This window comes from Canis lupus, chromosome 28 (assembly GCF_048164855.1).
Source record: "Canis lupus baileyi chromosome 28, mCanLup2.hap1, whole genome shotgun sequence".
In the NCBI taxonomy this organism is placed as follows: domain Eukaryota; kingdom Metazoa; phylum Chordata; class Mammalia; order Carnivora; family Canidae; genus Canis; species Canis lupus.
Window position 1 is genome coordinate 6,411,668 of NC_132865.1, and position 14,560 is coordinate 6,426,227.

Below are 14,560 nucleotides of genomic sequence, written 5' to 3' on the forward strand. Positions count from 1 at the left end.
GGTCTAGCATACTTACTTATCTCTCACTCACTTTCATTTATAGGATATAAACATTTTTGGCAGTTATATGTAATTAATACTCTTTAATTTTTATTAAGCTTTTTAAAAAATGATCTTAGGGGTATCTGAGTGGCTTAGCTGGCTTGGTAGCTGACTCTTGATTTCATCTTAGATCATGACCTCAAGGTCATGAAATCAAGTTCCACATTGGATACTCTGCTCAGCAGCAAGTCTGCTTGAGATTCTCTCTCTCCCTCTGCCCCACCCCTCCCCTCCCCTCCCCACTCATTCACACACTCATTCCCTTTCTAAAATAAGAAAAAAAAAAATGAGACGGTCTTAATTTGTTAATGCATTTAACCTTAAAACTTTTACTATTTAACAGGTCACATTTCCTGGAGCAGGAAAACTTCCACGCATCATTGGAGGATCAGATCTAGTAGCTCATCATGCTCGGAAGAATACAGAATTAGAAGAATGGTTAAGGCAGGAAATGGAGGTCAGTAGGAAATGGGGCCTGGTGACTTGCTTGGTTTACATTTTGGTCCCTCATGGTTTCCTTAGAGCAAATGAGAGACCCTAGATGAAGGTCAAGCCCCTCGTCCAGCTCCTTGCTCAGCAGAGAGTCTGCTTCTCCCTCTACCCTTCCTCCTACTCATCTGCTCTCTCTCTGTCTCAGATAAATAAAATAAAATCTTAAAAAAAAATGAATTTTACATCCTAATGTAAAGGAGAGAAAAGAGACTTAACGTACAAAAATGAAAAAGAAAGCTAACGGGATAACAATTCAAAGATGGTTGTACAGTCATGTGGGGGGTCATTGCAAATAATATCAGAGTTACATACTAAGTAAATGTACTGGGCTTTCAGAATCTAGAAATTATCTTTCAGTAGTTCCAAGGATTTCTCAGGCATTATTTTACTGAGTTCCACCTTTTTCCTATTCTCTTGTATCTCTTTTTTTTTTTTTTGCCTACGTTTAATTTTTATAGAACTGCCATATTGTTTTCCAAAGCAACTGCTCCATTTTACATTGTCACTAATACTGCACAAGGGTTCCAGTTCCTCCGTATCCTCTCCAACACTTGTTATTCTTCACTTGTTTTTTTGATAGTGGGCATCTAACTCATGTGAACCTCATTGTGGTTTTGATTTGCACTTTCCTAATTATTAATGATATTGTGCACCTTTGCATATGCTTGTTGGCCATTTGCATATCTTTTTTGGAGAAATATCTATTCAAAAAGCTCTCTTCCTATTACTAATCAGATTGATTTTTTTTATTATGAATTAGAGGTGTTCTTTATGTATTCTGATAATCCTTATCAGATGTATGATTTGTATGATTTGCAGGTGTTTTCTCCCTTCCTCTGTGTCACCTTTTCACTCTGTTGTTTGTGTATTTTGATGCACGGAAATCCTAAATTTTGATGTAGTTCAGTTTATCAATTTTGTTGTTGTTACCTGTGCTTTTGGCCTCATATCCAAGAAATCCTTGCCAAATCCAATGTCAGGAAGTCTTTGCCTTTTTTTCTTCTAAGAGTTTTATAGTTCTAGCTTTTATATTTAGATCTTGAATTGTTTTTGAGTTCATTTTCATAGGTGTTACAAGATTAGAGTTTAACTTCATTCTCTGTGGTTGCACTTTTGCACTGTGGTTTAATGATGCTGAGCGCACCGTCTCGAAGGTGAAGGAGGGAGTCTCAAGTCAGTTGTAACTATTGACAACTGTTTGCTGTGGGAGACTCGCCTTGGTGCCTCCTCCCATGAGCAGTTGTTACTGATCTATCTCATTTCCCCCCAGAGTCTTTATAAGTTTTAAGAAAGTAAGAAAAATTGTTAAATAATATTGGTAAGTTATTAAGTAGTAACTATTTATATGTAGTTCAAATTCTTAAACTTTTTATTATGAAAACTTTTCAGACATACACAAAATAGAGTAGTGAAACAAACCCCAAACAACAGCTATAACAAATATCAGCATTCATCTGTTCTCTTTCCCAACTTTTTTTTTTTTCTTTCTGGAGTATTTTAAAGCAAATCCCAGTCATTTTATCGGTTCATTTATATTTATATGCTCAAACATATACAGATTACTGATCAAATACGTATGGTATCAGAAAATGCTTTTCTATGTCCTTTCTAGTAAGATACTTACATCATCAGTTCACATGGCTTTAAATCCTAGACTAGGACCAGCAGCATAGTTTTTTTGTTTGTTTGTTTGTTTTTTTATCAGCATAGTTTTGACCTTGAAATTGCTTTAGATTTTTTTGAAGACTTGCTTTATGGCATGTCTTTGATCATATCTACAACTAATATGTTGTAAAACTAAACCTCAGTTATAACATGGTTCTTTTGGGAAAATATGAACTGTTTTACTGCTTTTCATGTTAAAATGTGATTTTTAGGAGTTCACTGCATATATCAGCTACATATATACTCTATAATGAGAACTCATAGAAAAGATTATAAAAATATGCTTCTCTTTTTTTCTTTTCTTTTTTTTTTTTTTTTTTTTACTTTCTTCCTGGATGTTTTGAGTCCTAGTGGATATTTTGTAAAAATAATAAGTAATTCATAATTCTTTCTACCCCTTACTTACTTTTAACTGGAGAATTTAATAGAATTTAAAGTGGGCATCTTTTCTATAGAGGAAGTTACTGCATGGAAGTCAAGATTTTAGAAACACATGACTGTTGAATTGAGAAATAATCATAGGCCTCTTCCAAGGTAGAAAGTTTTCTTCTTAGCCTTTGTATTGCCTGATTATCGAGTACTCCGGAAACCAGAGATGTGCTCCAGAAAGGTCCTCCCAACAGGCTATTTGAAGTAAGGCTATTTGGTAATTGGCAAGTTAGAGGTATTATCTCTTGAACTCCAATTTGACAGAAGTCAAATTTCACTTTCTTCTCTATCTTCTTTTCTATTTTATCTCTTTTTTTTTTCATCTGGATTGCATTTTTTGATAACTCCTCCAGATTATCTTCCAGTTTTGTACTTTTCCCTTCCACTCCATCTGGTTCGTATTCCCACTGTCCGCTGAGTTTTCATTCAGCTTGTTATATTTTTTCAATTCTGGATGTCTGTTTCATTCATCTCTAAGTCTTATTATTCCCTGTTGATATTTTTAAGCTTTTCTTTTGTATTATTTGTCTAAAGTATTTATTGATACGTTTCTGCTACTCTTCTCTTATGGAGCCTTGTTTCCAAGTATGTATTTTGTGATAGTTGAATGTGAACTGCTCGTTTTGCTTGGAATTTAATCTGTAGAAATTCCTTGAACCCTGAGTTCAAGTTTATTTCCTCTAGAAAAGAAATGTTTGTGTCTGCCAGTCTTGTTCTACCAATATGAGACCACTTTACCTCTGCTTGTGATTTTTATGGATTACCTAGGTAATATGTATTTGGACCAGAAGTCCGAGTGAAAGGCAGCTTGTCATTAGAAACTTAAGAGAGGTTTTTTTTTTTTTAAAGATTTTATTTATTCATAAGAGACATTGAAAGAGAGGGAGACACATAGGTAGAGAGATAAGCAGGCTTCCTGCAGGGAGCCCCATACGGGACTGGATCCCTGGACCTTGGGATCACACCCTGGAGCCGAAGGCAGATGCTCAACCACTGAGCCACCCAGGTGTCCCAGGAGAGTGTTTTAAAAATTTTCTTTCACCCTGTGCTAGGGTCGAGGCAGACAGGTTTCTTTCTTACCTTCTTTTTGTATTGTATTAAACAGTTTATTCCTCTTTCTCCCTTTAATGCTGGAGTCTTTTCTTAGATTCCCCATCTTTGATTTTCTTTTTTCTCACTCATCCTCCATTCAGGCATCAAAGCAGAGCCCAGTTTTTTAATGCGTTGCAGATAACCACAGGGCAAGGCAAAAGCTGACCATGGTACTTGTTAACTTCTCAGGGTTCTTATTTTGTGCCATTGTGGGTTTAGGGTAGTTTTCAGCAGTTTGTGTTTAAAAATACTTTTTAGGGATGCCTGGGTGGCTCAGCGGTTGGACGCCTGCCTTTGGCTCAGGGTGTGATCCCAGAGTCCCGGGATCTAGTCCCACATCAGACTCCCTGCATGGAGCCTGCTTCTCCCTCTGCCTGTGTCTCTGCCTCTCTCTGTGTGTCTCTCATGAATACATAAACATCTTAAAAAAAAAAAACAAAAAACTTTTTGGTCAAAAAATTGTTAAAAAGTAGGGTTGTTAAGGTCACTCAGGATATTTGCTGTCAAAAAATGGAAGAATGGAAGTCACATCCCTTCTTCGTTTCTTTTTTGAATGAATAAATGGCCTTATTTAAAATGTGTATTTCAAAGAATTATGATAGTACACAAAAGAATGATGAAGTGAAAATCCCAGAGTCCAGAAATTACCTATTTAAACATTAAGTGAATTATTCCAGATACTTCTTTATTGAAGAGGAGTAATAGCCAGGGACAGAGTGGGAAGAGAGAGAGGAGAAAGAGAGGCTGATAGGAAGTAAAGCTGAAAGCATTGCTAAATTTTTGCAAATGTTTCTTCTTTTCGAGGTATTTTATTTCCTGAGATCCAAGACCAAGCAGTGACCAAAACCAAACCAAACAAACAAACGAACCCTTGTCAGGTTAGAATCAGTACTTGTTTCAAGCTGCCTATTTTGATTTTAGATATAATTTTTTTGGCTCCCTGCTGTAAACAGGAAATTATTTGTACTTCAGCCCTCCCCCCACACCCCCTCCCCCCATCTTAGGACAGTCCTATTTAAAAAGTACTTGCATGCCTGCAGCATTCCTTCTTAGGCTTGCAAGTCATTAATGATGAGAATATATCAATTTTCCATTTGTTTTTCCTGGAATACAGTGTGTTATTTTGATTTGCAGATGCAGGTCTTTTTATTTCAAGGAACTCTTATTATGTCTGTGAAAGCATTTTTCTATTTGCTGGGTTGTCTACATTTAAGACATAATTATCCTTTTATTAGATCACCTTTGCCCTCCACATCCATCTCTTCTGCATTCACTGGGGTTTTCTTAAGCTCTTTTACTATGTCAAAAATTCAGATTTCAGCTGTGTCTGTTCTGTTCTTCATCAGCGATGTGATCTTGGGCATATTACTTCTTCTACTTCCTTATGCTTACATTTCTTCCTGTGCAAATTGGGAACAATAATAGTACCTCTGTTTCACAGAATTTTTCTAAGGATTAAATAAGATGCTACTTATAAAACATTTATAGCAGTGGAAACAGTCACTGTTAGGTGTTTCTAATTCATTTGATTCTGAAATGGTGTTAATGGGTCTCAGTCTGTTAGCATATGTTCTCTTTTCATTGTCATTGTGTTTTTTTTGTCATCTAACTTTTTGGTTTGTATTGCTTTCGTGTTCTTAGTAACTTCGTTTTTTTTTATCCTTGGGTTATTTCTTGCAGACTAGGTTCTTCATGCATCTTGCATGTTCTGTTCCAGTTGCTGTCTTCCCCCACCCCCACCCCTTGGTAATGTAGTTTATAGTTTCTTTCATCTTGCAGCTATTTAGAGTAAAATACTCTGTCCAGGTACTTTGTTTACTCTGTGAAGTATCGTATGCTATCATGTGCAGGGATTACAATCTAAAGACCATTTGTGCAACTGATGAATTAATAAACTCTACATCTGAAACTAATGGTGTACTAATTGAATTTAAATAAAAAATACAGATGAATGGATAAATATACACAATAGAATATTACTCAAACATTAAAGAATGAAATCTTGCCATTCATTTGCAATGACGTGGTTGGAGCTAGAGTATATTATGCTAATAAGCAAAACTAGCATAAGCAAAATAAGTCAGAGAAAGACAAATACCATATGATTTCACTCCTATTTGCAATTTAAGAAACAAAACAGATGAACATAGGGGAAGGAAAGGAAAAATAAGATAAATCAGAGAGAGAGGGAAACCAGAAGAGATTCTGGATTGTAGGACACAAACTGAGGATTGCTGGAGGGGGAGGAGGGTGGGGGGTTGGGGTAACTGGGTGATGGGCATTAAGGAGGGCACGTGATGTGATGAGCACTGGGTGTTACATGCAACTGATGAATCACTGAAGACTCTACCCCTGAAACTGATAATACACTATATGTTAACTAAATTAATTTAAATAGAAATTTAAAAAAAAGACTGTGAGGCAAAAAGTGAAGTATCAGAATTACTCCTACCCAAGCTCTTAGTGTGTCTGGAGACGACGAATCCAGGAAAGGAAGGGCTCAGCCGGAGCTCTGTGCTGCTCCTTCCGGGGACTGGGATTAAATGTATACCAGGGAGTGTATATCTTACCCCAGAAGACAGTAGTAACCTGCCATTTTAGGTGGTTTTCCTGATTTGTCAGGGCTGCATGGAGCCTGTGCCTTTGGTCAGTGTCAGTCCTGCTTACTTCCCTGTGCCAAGCGTCCCTTCCAGCAGTCCACCAGCAGTGTTTTCTCTCTCCTGCTCAGGCTCCTTTTCCCCAAATATGGAGTATTATTAAGCATTTTCGGGTTTGGCTTTAGTTTGTGTAATGGGCTGGGGCACCGGTAAGAACGTGTTGCATCAATCTTTGGGTTCTCTGCAGGCTGCCTTTTTCAAGTCTGTGGGTTCTTGATTATTACAGCTGTAGGGTTTTGTTTGTTCTTGGCTGCAGAGGAGTTGAGAGAACGACAGTGTAGCTGCTGACTTTATTCTGACTTTGATTTATTCGATTAGAATTAGTAGAGAGCCTCCACCAGAGCCTCTTTTTACTAGAGCAATTTTAGGTGCAGTAGGTTGGATTTACTCTTTAAGATAAGAGAGTTGAGGGATCCCTGGGTGGCTCAGCGGTTTGGTGCCTGCCTTCGGCCCAGGGTGTGATCCTGGAGTCCCGGGATCGAGTCCCACGTCGGGCTCCCTGCATGGAGCCTGCTTCTCCCTCTGCCTGGGTCTCGGCCTCTCTCTCCCTCTCTGTGTCTCGTGAATGAATAAATAAAATCTTAAAAAAAAAAATAAGATGAGAAAGTTGACTTCGTTGTGCGGCTGCAGTGTGTGTATAGAAGTATGCTCTTGTCGTGGTGTCCTCTTCCCTAGGCTCGTCCCAGCTACTCTTCTTAAGTACTTTTTGCCTTTCCTTTTTTAGTTCTTCTTTCTCTACTTCTGCTATAAACCAGGCTTGGTTTTCATAACCACTGAATACATTCCTGAAGTTTCCTTCGATTTAGGTATATTTTCATTTTGCGCATTAAACATAATAACGCTTTGAGACACTATCCAGCCTGATTTGAATTTTGAAAGACTGGAGATGTAATTCTCCCCAACGCTTTAAAAAATGCCAGTAATAGGAAGATTTCTGTTTCTTAACACTACTTTACTTAATGTTTTTACTAAGGCACATAAAGCTGATTTTTCCTTATTGATTTTTCTTTACTGTATTATGGCTTTAAAATTAGTATCTCCTTCCAGGAAGCCTTTTCAGAGTAATTATGATACGATAATGATGCCAGCTGCTTTTTTGACAGCTTTTTGGGCATCATTGTCCTCCCATTTATGTTCTGCTATACCTGTTAGAAAATGTGGAAAGATACATCATGTAAGATCATTTTGATATTTCACTGTATGGATTGAAAATCATTCTATAAGAATCCCTGTAAGTCATTCTTCTCGGCCCTTCCCAAAGACGCAGAATCAGTGTAATATTGATGGTGCTCCTCGCACTCAGGGAGACCTAGTCAAATCCCACGTTTACCATATGACAACCTTTTGATCTCCCGCAAGTTACTTAACCTAAGTCTTTGTTTCCTTGTTGGTTAAAACTGGGATAATAATCCAATAGCAATAATTAAGTTATATGAAGATCAAATGAGATTGTTTTAGGAAGAGTGAGATTGTTTTAGGAAGAGTTTTAAAATAGTATCTGGAAAATGTACAAATGTAAGTTATTAACCCTGAAAATAAACAGTATGTACATTCAGCCTTTTAATGAAGATAAGATACAGGGAATTATAACAGAGGGGAGAAATCGATGGGCATCTGTAAGTTGTGTAGCTGAAGGTTTATGGGAGTTCTTCATAGCAGATATTATTTTTATACTTTTATTTTATTTATTTATTTATTTTTTTAAAGATTTTATTTATTTATTCATAAAGACAGAGATTGAGAGAGAGGCAGAGACACAGGCAGAGGGAGAAGCAGGCTCCATGCAGGGAGCCCGACATGGGACTCGATCCCGGGACTCCAGGATCAGGCCCTTGGCCCAAGGCGGTGCTAAACCACTGAGCCACCAGGGCTGCCCTGTTTTTGTACTTTTAAATGAAGAAGATTGGGATCCCTGGGTGGTGCAGCGGTTTGGCGCCTGCCTTTGGCCCAGGACGCGATCCTGGAGACCCAGGATCGAATCCCACATCGGGCTCCCTGCATGGAGCCTGCTTCTCCCTCTGCCTGTGTCTCTGCCTCTCTCTCTCTCTCTCTCTCTCTCTCTCTCTGTGACTATCATAAATAAATAAATTAAAAAAAAATAAATGAAGAAGATTGAAAACCATTGGTAAAGGGTGAAGAACATGTTCCTGGACACATAGTAGGCCTTAAAAGTTAATGCACGCTGAAAGATTGTCAGATATGGGAAGAGGAGAAAAAGGAGGTAGTTTTCTGGGCAGAGGGGAAAACAAGAATATTTGTTAGGAAGGGAGTCTAGTCTAGTTGGTAGTTTTGTGATTCAGCTTTAACTGGCAAACAGTGTTCGTGAGAGGGGACGTGGGAAGTGATTGAGGATGGAGAATGGGGCCAGGTTATGAAGAGCCTTTCCCATGTTCGGGGCCAAACTCAAGAGTTTGTGTTTTCTTTGGTATGTGGAAAAAGTCACTGAAGGCCTTTGAATGGCACACAATAGGATCATAGCTAGATTTTGGAAAGATGCACCCAGCACAGAGTTTTTCTGGTCCTAACTCTCAAAGATGCGTTAGGAGTCTACTACGAGTTTGTGTGTGTGTGTGTGTGTGTGTTTAAGGCTTTATTTATTCATGAGAGGCACAGAGAGCGAGGCAGAGACATAGGTGAGGGAGAAGCAGGCTCCTCAAAGGGAGCCCAGCGCAAGACTCGATTCCAGACCCCAGGATCACATCCTGAGTTGAAGGCAAATGCTCAAACGCTGAGCCACCCAGGCCTCCCGATGAGTCTGTGTTTAAAATTACTTTGTCAGTGGGGCGCAAGGTGGCTCAGTCGGTTAAGCGTCTGCCTTTGGCTCAGGTCATAATCCCAGGGTCCTGGGATCGAGTCCCTCATCAGTGTCCCTGGCTTCTCCCTCTCCCTCTGCCTCTCCCCACATTCCCCTGCTCATGCTCATGCGTTCTCTCACCCTCTCTCTCTCTCTCTCTCTCAAATAAATAAAATCTTTTTTGAAAAAAAAATTTAAATTAAAAAAAAAAATAACTTTGCAGTGAAGAGTTCAGCTGCAGCTTCAGAGCCCAGGTTTGGGACCTTGGGGATGAAAACCACTTCACCCGTAGAGCTGCTGTAGTTGAAAGTGGGATAGATTTTGCCCTCTCAGCCCCTTCATCAGTCCTATGACCTCAAAACAATGATATTTCATGTAGTAAAAGGGTTCTCCTGGAAAAAAAATTCAAAACTCAATAAGCTAGCAATATATACATATGTTGGTTGCCTTTGGAAAGGGGATTGGCTGGGAAAGGTTGTTTAAGTAGAGGACTTTTGCAGTAATCTTGGCATGAAGTTGAAAATGGAGAGGATCTGATGAACGGGGGAAATACCCTAGAAGCAGAACTCGTAGACCTGCTGACCTCCCGGATGTGGAAATCTCTGAGGTGACTGACCACCCAGTGTAGGAGTTGATTAACCATGTATTCATCACTGAACAAATGTTTCAAATTATGTTAATTTTGACAGGTGCAAAACCAGCATGCGAGAGAAGAGTCTCTTGCTGATGATCTCTTCAGGTAAAGTTTAATTTCATCTTTCTCATGAATCTTTGAGATGTGTATAAAATTCAATTTTTATTCACAGAGATTAAATACTCATTTCTTCTGTCTTATGGGGTGCCTGGCTGGCTCAGTTGCTTGAACATCTGACTCTTAATTTTGATTTTTTTTTTTTTTTTTTTTTTTTTTTTTACTCTTAATTTTGGCTCAGGTCACAATCTCTCAGGGTTGTGGGATCGAGCCCCACATCGGGCTCTGAGCTCAGTGTGGAGTCTGCTTATCCTTCTCCCTCTGCTCCTCCCTGACACAACACACGCTTGCTCTTTCTCTTGTTCTCTCTCGCATGTGCGTGCGCGCGCTCTCTCTAAAATAAATCTTTTTAAAAAGAGAAAAAATAATCAGTCCCTTCACCTAAAGAATGTTTTGTTTTTAATGTATGTATTTCTGTTTACTACTTGAGCACCCCTCATTTGGGTTTGCTGGATATGTCTTCAGGGTTTAGGGTTGATTCAGTTGAACACAAGATATTTAAAATTTGTGTAAAGGCATTCATGCAAAAGAAGGGTCCTGAACTGGTGAATTTGGCTGATAATGTTTGTGAGATTTTCACCTCTGAGTAGAATCATGAGTGAGTGGGTTTTGAGTTAAGACAAATTACATACCAGAGCATTTGTTCAGGTTTAGTTGGCACAAGCATAAAAACAAAAGGCTGGATTAGAGTTTCAAATCCGTGTTTTGTGGGAGGTTTAGAGGAGTTATAATGGTCGATTACAATTTAATTCTGATTTAACACGTTTTCAGCATTCCTGCAGGCCCAAGACCTTATAAAATTAGCTCTCAAAAACAAATAGTATAAAATCAGATTACCTTTATCTACTTATAGATAGGTACTGGCTAGGGGAGTGTAACACACTCCCAAATTTATTTAAAGGCAGAACCAAGAACTACTGTATTTTTGAGTCTCTTTTGTAGCCAGTTTGGGTCTTCTAAGTTCATTATTGACACTGTATATATCATTGGGGTTAAAATGTTGACTGTGCTGATTTTTCATAAGTAGTTAATATCTGGTTGCCAGTTAAATTTATTTAATTACTGTAGGAGAAAATTATATGAAGTAAATCTATTGTAGGCTCATTATACTCTTTTGTGCAAATCTTCTACATTAGTTGAGAGTGGAAGGAGTCTGAAGCCAGACTAGGAGAGGTATAAACATGTATTTTATTTTTAAATTGTTTTCATTAATTATTTTAATGCTTTATAGGACTTTTTCTATTGTTGATTTCTCTTTTTACCAAATATTCATCAAACCAACATCAAGAGGATAAATAAAAGTAAAAATGTCTGTGCTTTAATATCAGATCCTAAGGATAAAATTGTCATTCTCATTGTGTTTGCCAAAGTGTAACCATGTTTTGAAAACCCTTTTACTTTAAAAGTTAAAGAAATGCCATCATTTATCTAGATATCTTTTAACTTTTCTTTTTTTGCAGATACAATCCAAATGTAAAGAGGAGACGATAACTGAGGATTTTATAAAGAAGTCACAGAAAAGCATTTCCTATCAAGCATTTACATCAAGATTCCTCTGGGATACATTCATTAAATCTCTAGAAAGGATTTAAATTACAGAGGTTTTATGGCCTAAATTTGTTGAATAAAATGTACAGAACTCCACTTTTTTGTGTGTGTGACAGTATTATTATTCAATCTTCAGTCATCTCTTATGGTAATTTTTTTCATTTCTAAATGTGGCTTTTTATTTATTGAATATTTAATAATCACAGCTCAAAATTCTAAAAGTATAAAAGGATAAGAAATGAAAAACTCGTGCCTCTACCACAGGTCTAGCTATTTAGTTCTCCTCCTCAGAAAAAAATCCATGATACTCATTTGTTAGGAGTCTTTCCAAAGAGTTTTGATGCCTATTCAGATTTCTGTGCATATTATTTTTCAATAATTTCCTACAAAAATGATAGTATAACATATACAGTATTCTTCACCTTGCTTTTTTTTTGCCAAATAGATTGGAAGGTCATGGAAGATCATACACATATCAGAGCATACTTTCTTCCCCCATTATACATAGGCTTCCTCGAACTGAAGTGACCCAAATGAAATGCATTTCAGGGAGGAAGATGTCACCCACATATTATTCTAGTACTAGAAGAGACAATACGGAAGACTTCCTCAAGCTTGTGGATAGGTCTTACTAGAATGGGACGAGTTATTTGGTGGTAACTGAGCTGGGTGGGTGTGCCTCTCTTTTGAGCTTCTTAGAGTCCTAGTTTTCCTATCTGCAAAGTAGAAATGATAAAATTGTCTTCTTTCTCTGTTAAAGGGAGATGGTAAGAAAAAAAATGTCTTTTTTTCAAATTTTGTAATAGAGACAACTTTGTACCTTAGAATTATAGTAGTGTTTTTATCAACTCCAAGGACTGATGCATTAAGTTCAGGGAAGTAGAACAAGCTTTTTATACGGATTGAAGTCTCCGTGGTCTCACACAGCTCCTGCCACCCTAATGAGCCAAGCATTTCAGGTGGTTAGCGATAGCCTAGCATGAAGAATTACACTGTAAGTTAATATGTACTGTTGCTACATCCTCATGGAAGATGATTGATGTTGAACACCTTTTCATGTATTTGTTGGCCATTTGTGTATCTTTCTTAAAAAAAAAGTCTATTTAGCTCCTCTGCCCATTTTTTTAATTGGATTGTTTGGTTTTTGCTACTGAGTTGTAGCAGTTCTTTATGTATTTTGGATATTAACCCCTTATCAGTTATATGATATATGATATGCATGTATTTTCTCTTATTCCGTAAGTTGCCTTTTTGTTTGGTTGATGGTGGCCTTCAACGTGTAGGAGCTTTTTAGTGTGATGTAGTTCTATTTGTTTATTTTGTTGATTTTGCTTGAGGTATCAAATCCAAAAAAAAAAAAAATCATTGTTATGACTGATGTCAAGAAGCTACGTTTTCTTCTAGGTGTTTCATAGTTTCAGGTCTTACATTTAGGTCTTTAAGCCATTTTTAGTTGATTTTTCTGTATATGGGTAAAGATAGTGGTCCAGTTTCATTCTTCTGCATGTGGCTGTTCAATTTTCCTGCAACCATTACTGAAGAGAGACTATCTTTTCTCTATTGTATACTCATGGATCCTTTGTCAAAAATTAATTGACCATAAACGTGTGACTTTATTTCTGGGCTCTCTAGAAATAGAATCTAGAATCTCTCACTGAGATTCAATTGATCTCCGTGTCTTTATGCCAATACCAAATAATTTTGATTGATACAGCTCTGTGATATACTTTGAAATCAGGAAGTGTGATGCCTCCAGCTTTGTTCTTTCTCAAGGCTGCTTTGGTCATTTGGAGTTTTAATATGGGTCCAGCTTTTTTTTTCACATGTGACAATCCAATTATTCTACGACAATTTATTGAAGACACTCTTCTATTGAGTATTCTTGGTTCTCTTGGCAGATACTATTTAGCCATATATACTTGGGTTTCTTTGGGGGCCCTGGATTCTGTATTTGTCTTGGTGTATTTGTTTATGCCTGTACTATATGGTTCTACTGACTAAAGCTTTATAGTATAGCTTGAAATAAGGAAATGGAGGATCCCTGGGTGGTGCAGCGGTTTGGCGCCTGCCTTTGGCCCAGGGCGCGATCCTGGAGACCCGGGATCAAATCCCACGTCAGGCTCCCGGTGCATGGAGCCTGCTTCTCCCTCTGCCTATGTTTCTACCTCTCTCTCTCTCTCTCTCTCTCTGTATGACTATCATAAAAAAAAAAAAAAAAAAAAACCTATGCCCCTCACAAGAGGACATCTTAAAAAAAAAAAAAAAGAAAGAAGGAAATGGGATGACTAATTCTTTGCTCTTTCAGGATTTTGGGAGACTATTTGGGGCCTTTTGTGGTTCCACACAAATTTAGAGGAGTGCTTTTTCTACTCTAAAAAAATGCCATTGGAATCTTTTTCTTTTTTTTTTTTTTAAAGATTTATTTATTCATTCAGAGAGAGCAAAGAGAGAGGCAGAGACACAGGCAGAGGGAGAAGCAGGCTCCATGCAGGAAGCCCGATGTGGGACTCGATCCTGGGTCTCAAGGATCACACCCCAGGCTGCAGGCGGCGCTAAACCGCTGCGCCACCAGGGCTGCCCTGCCATTGGAATCTTGATAGGGATTGCGTTGAATCTGTAGATGCCTTTTAGTAGTATTGATGTTTTAACAATATTAATTCTTCCAATCGACCAACAAGGGAAACCTTTCTATTGGTATCTTTAATTTCTGTCATTGGCATTTTATAGTTTTCAGAGATCTTTTTTACCTCCCTAGTTAAATTTGTTCCTAAGTATTTTGTTTTTGGCTCCATTTCAAATGGGATCTACTTTATTTTTTCAGAAAATTTGGTGTTACTGTATAGAAAAGCTACTAGTGGGAATCCCTGGGTGGCTCAGTGGTTTAGTGCCTGCCTTTGGCCAGGGGCGTGATCCTGGAGACTCGGGATCGAGTCCCACATTGGGCTCCCTGTGTGGAGCCTGCTTCTCCCTCTGCCTGTGTCTCTGCCTCTCTCTCTCTCTCTCTCTCTCTCTCTCTCTCTCTCTTTCATGAATAAATAAATAAAATCTTTTAAAAAAGAAAGAAATGCCCACTGGTTTTTATAAGTTAAT

General features: G+C 38.0%; 1 protein-coding gene across 8 annotated transcripts in view; it reads left to right on the forward strand.

Moving 5' to 3' along the window:
* Nucleotides 1-11,566, forward strand: part of NBN (nibrin) — a 61,460-nt gene extending 49,894 nt beyond the window's left edge. For all 8 annotated transcript variants that reach the window (XM_072803973.1, XM_072803974.1, XM_072803975.1 and 5 more), the window contains 3 exons: nt 386-499; nt 9,861-9,910; nt 11,383-11,566. In XM_072803973.1, coding sequence (XP_072660074.1) covers nt 386-499; nt 9,861-9,910; nt 11,383-11,413 — 195 coding nt within the window. In that variant the 3' untranslated portion in view covers nt 11,414-11,566. The remainder of the gene's footprint in view (nt 1-385; nt 500-9,860; nt 9,911-11,382) is intronic.
* The last annotated feature ends 2,994 nt before the right edge of the window (nt 11,567-14,560 follow it).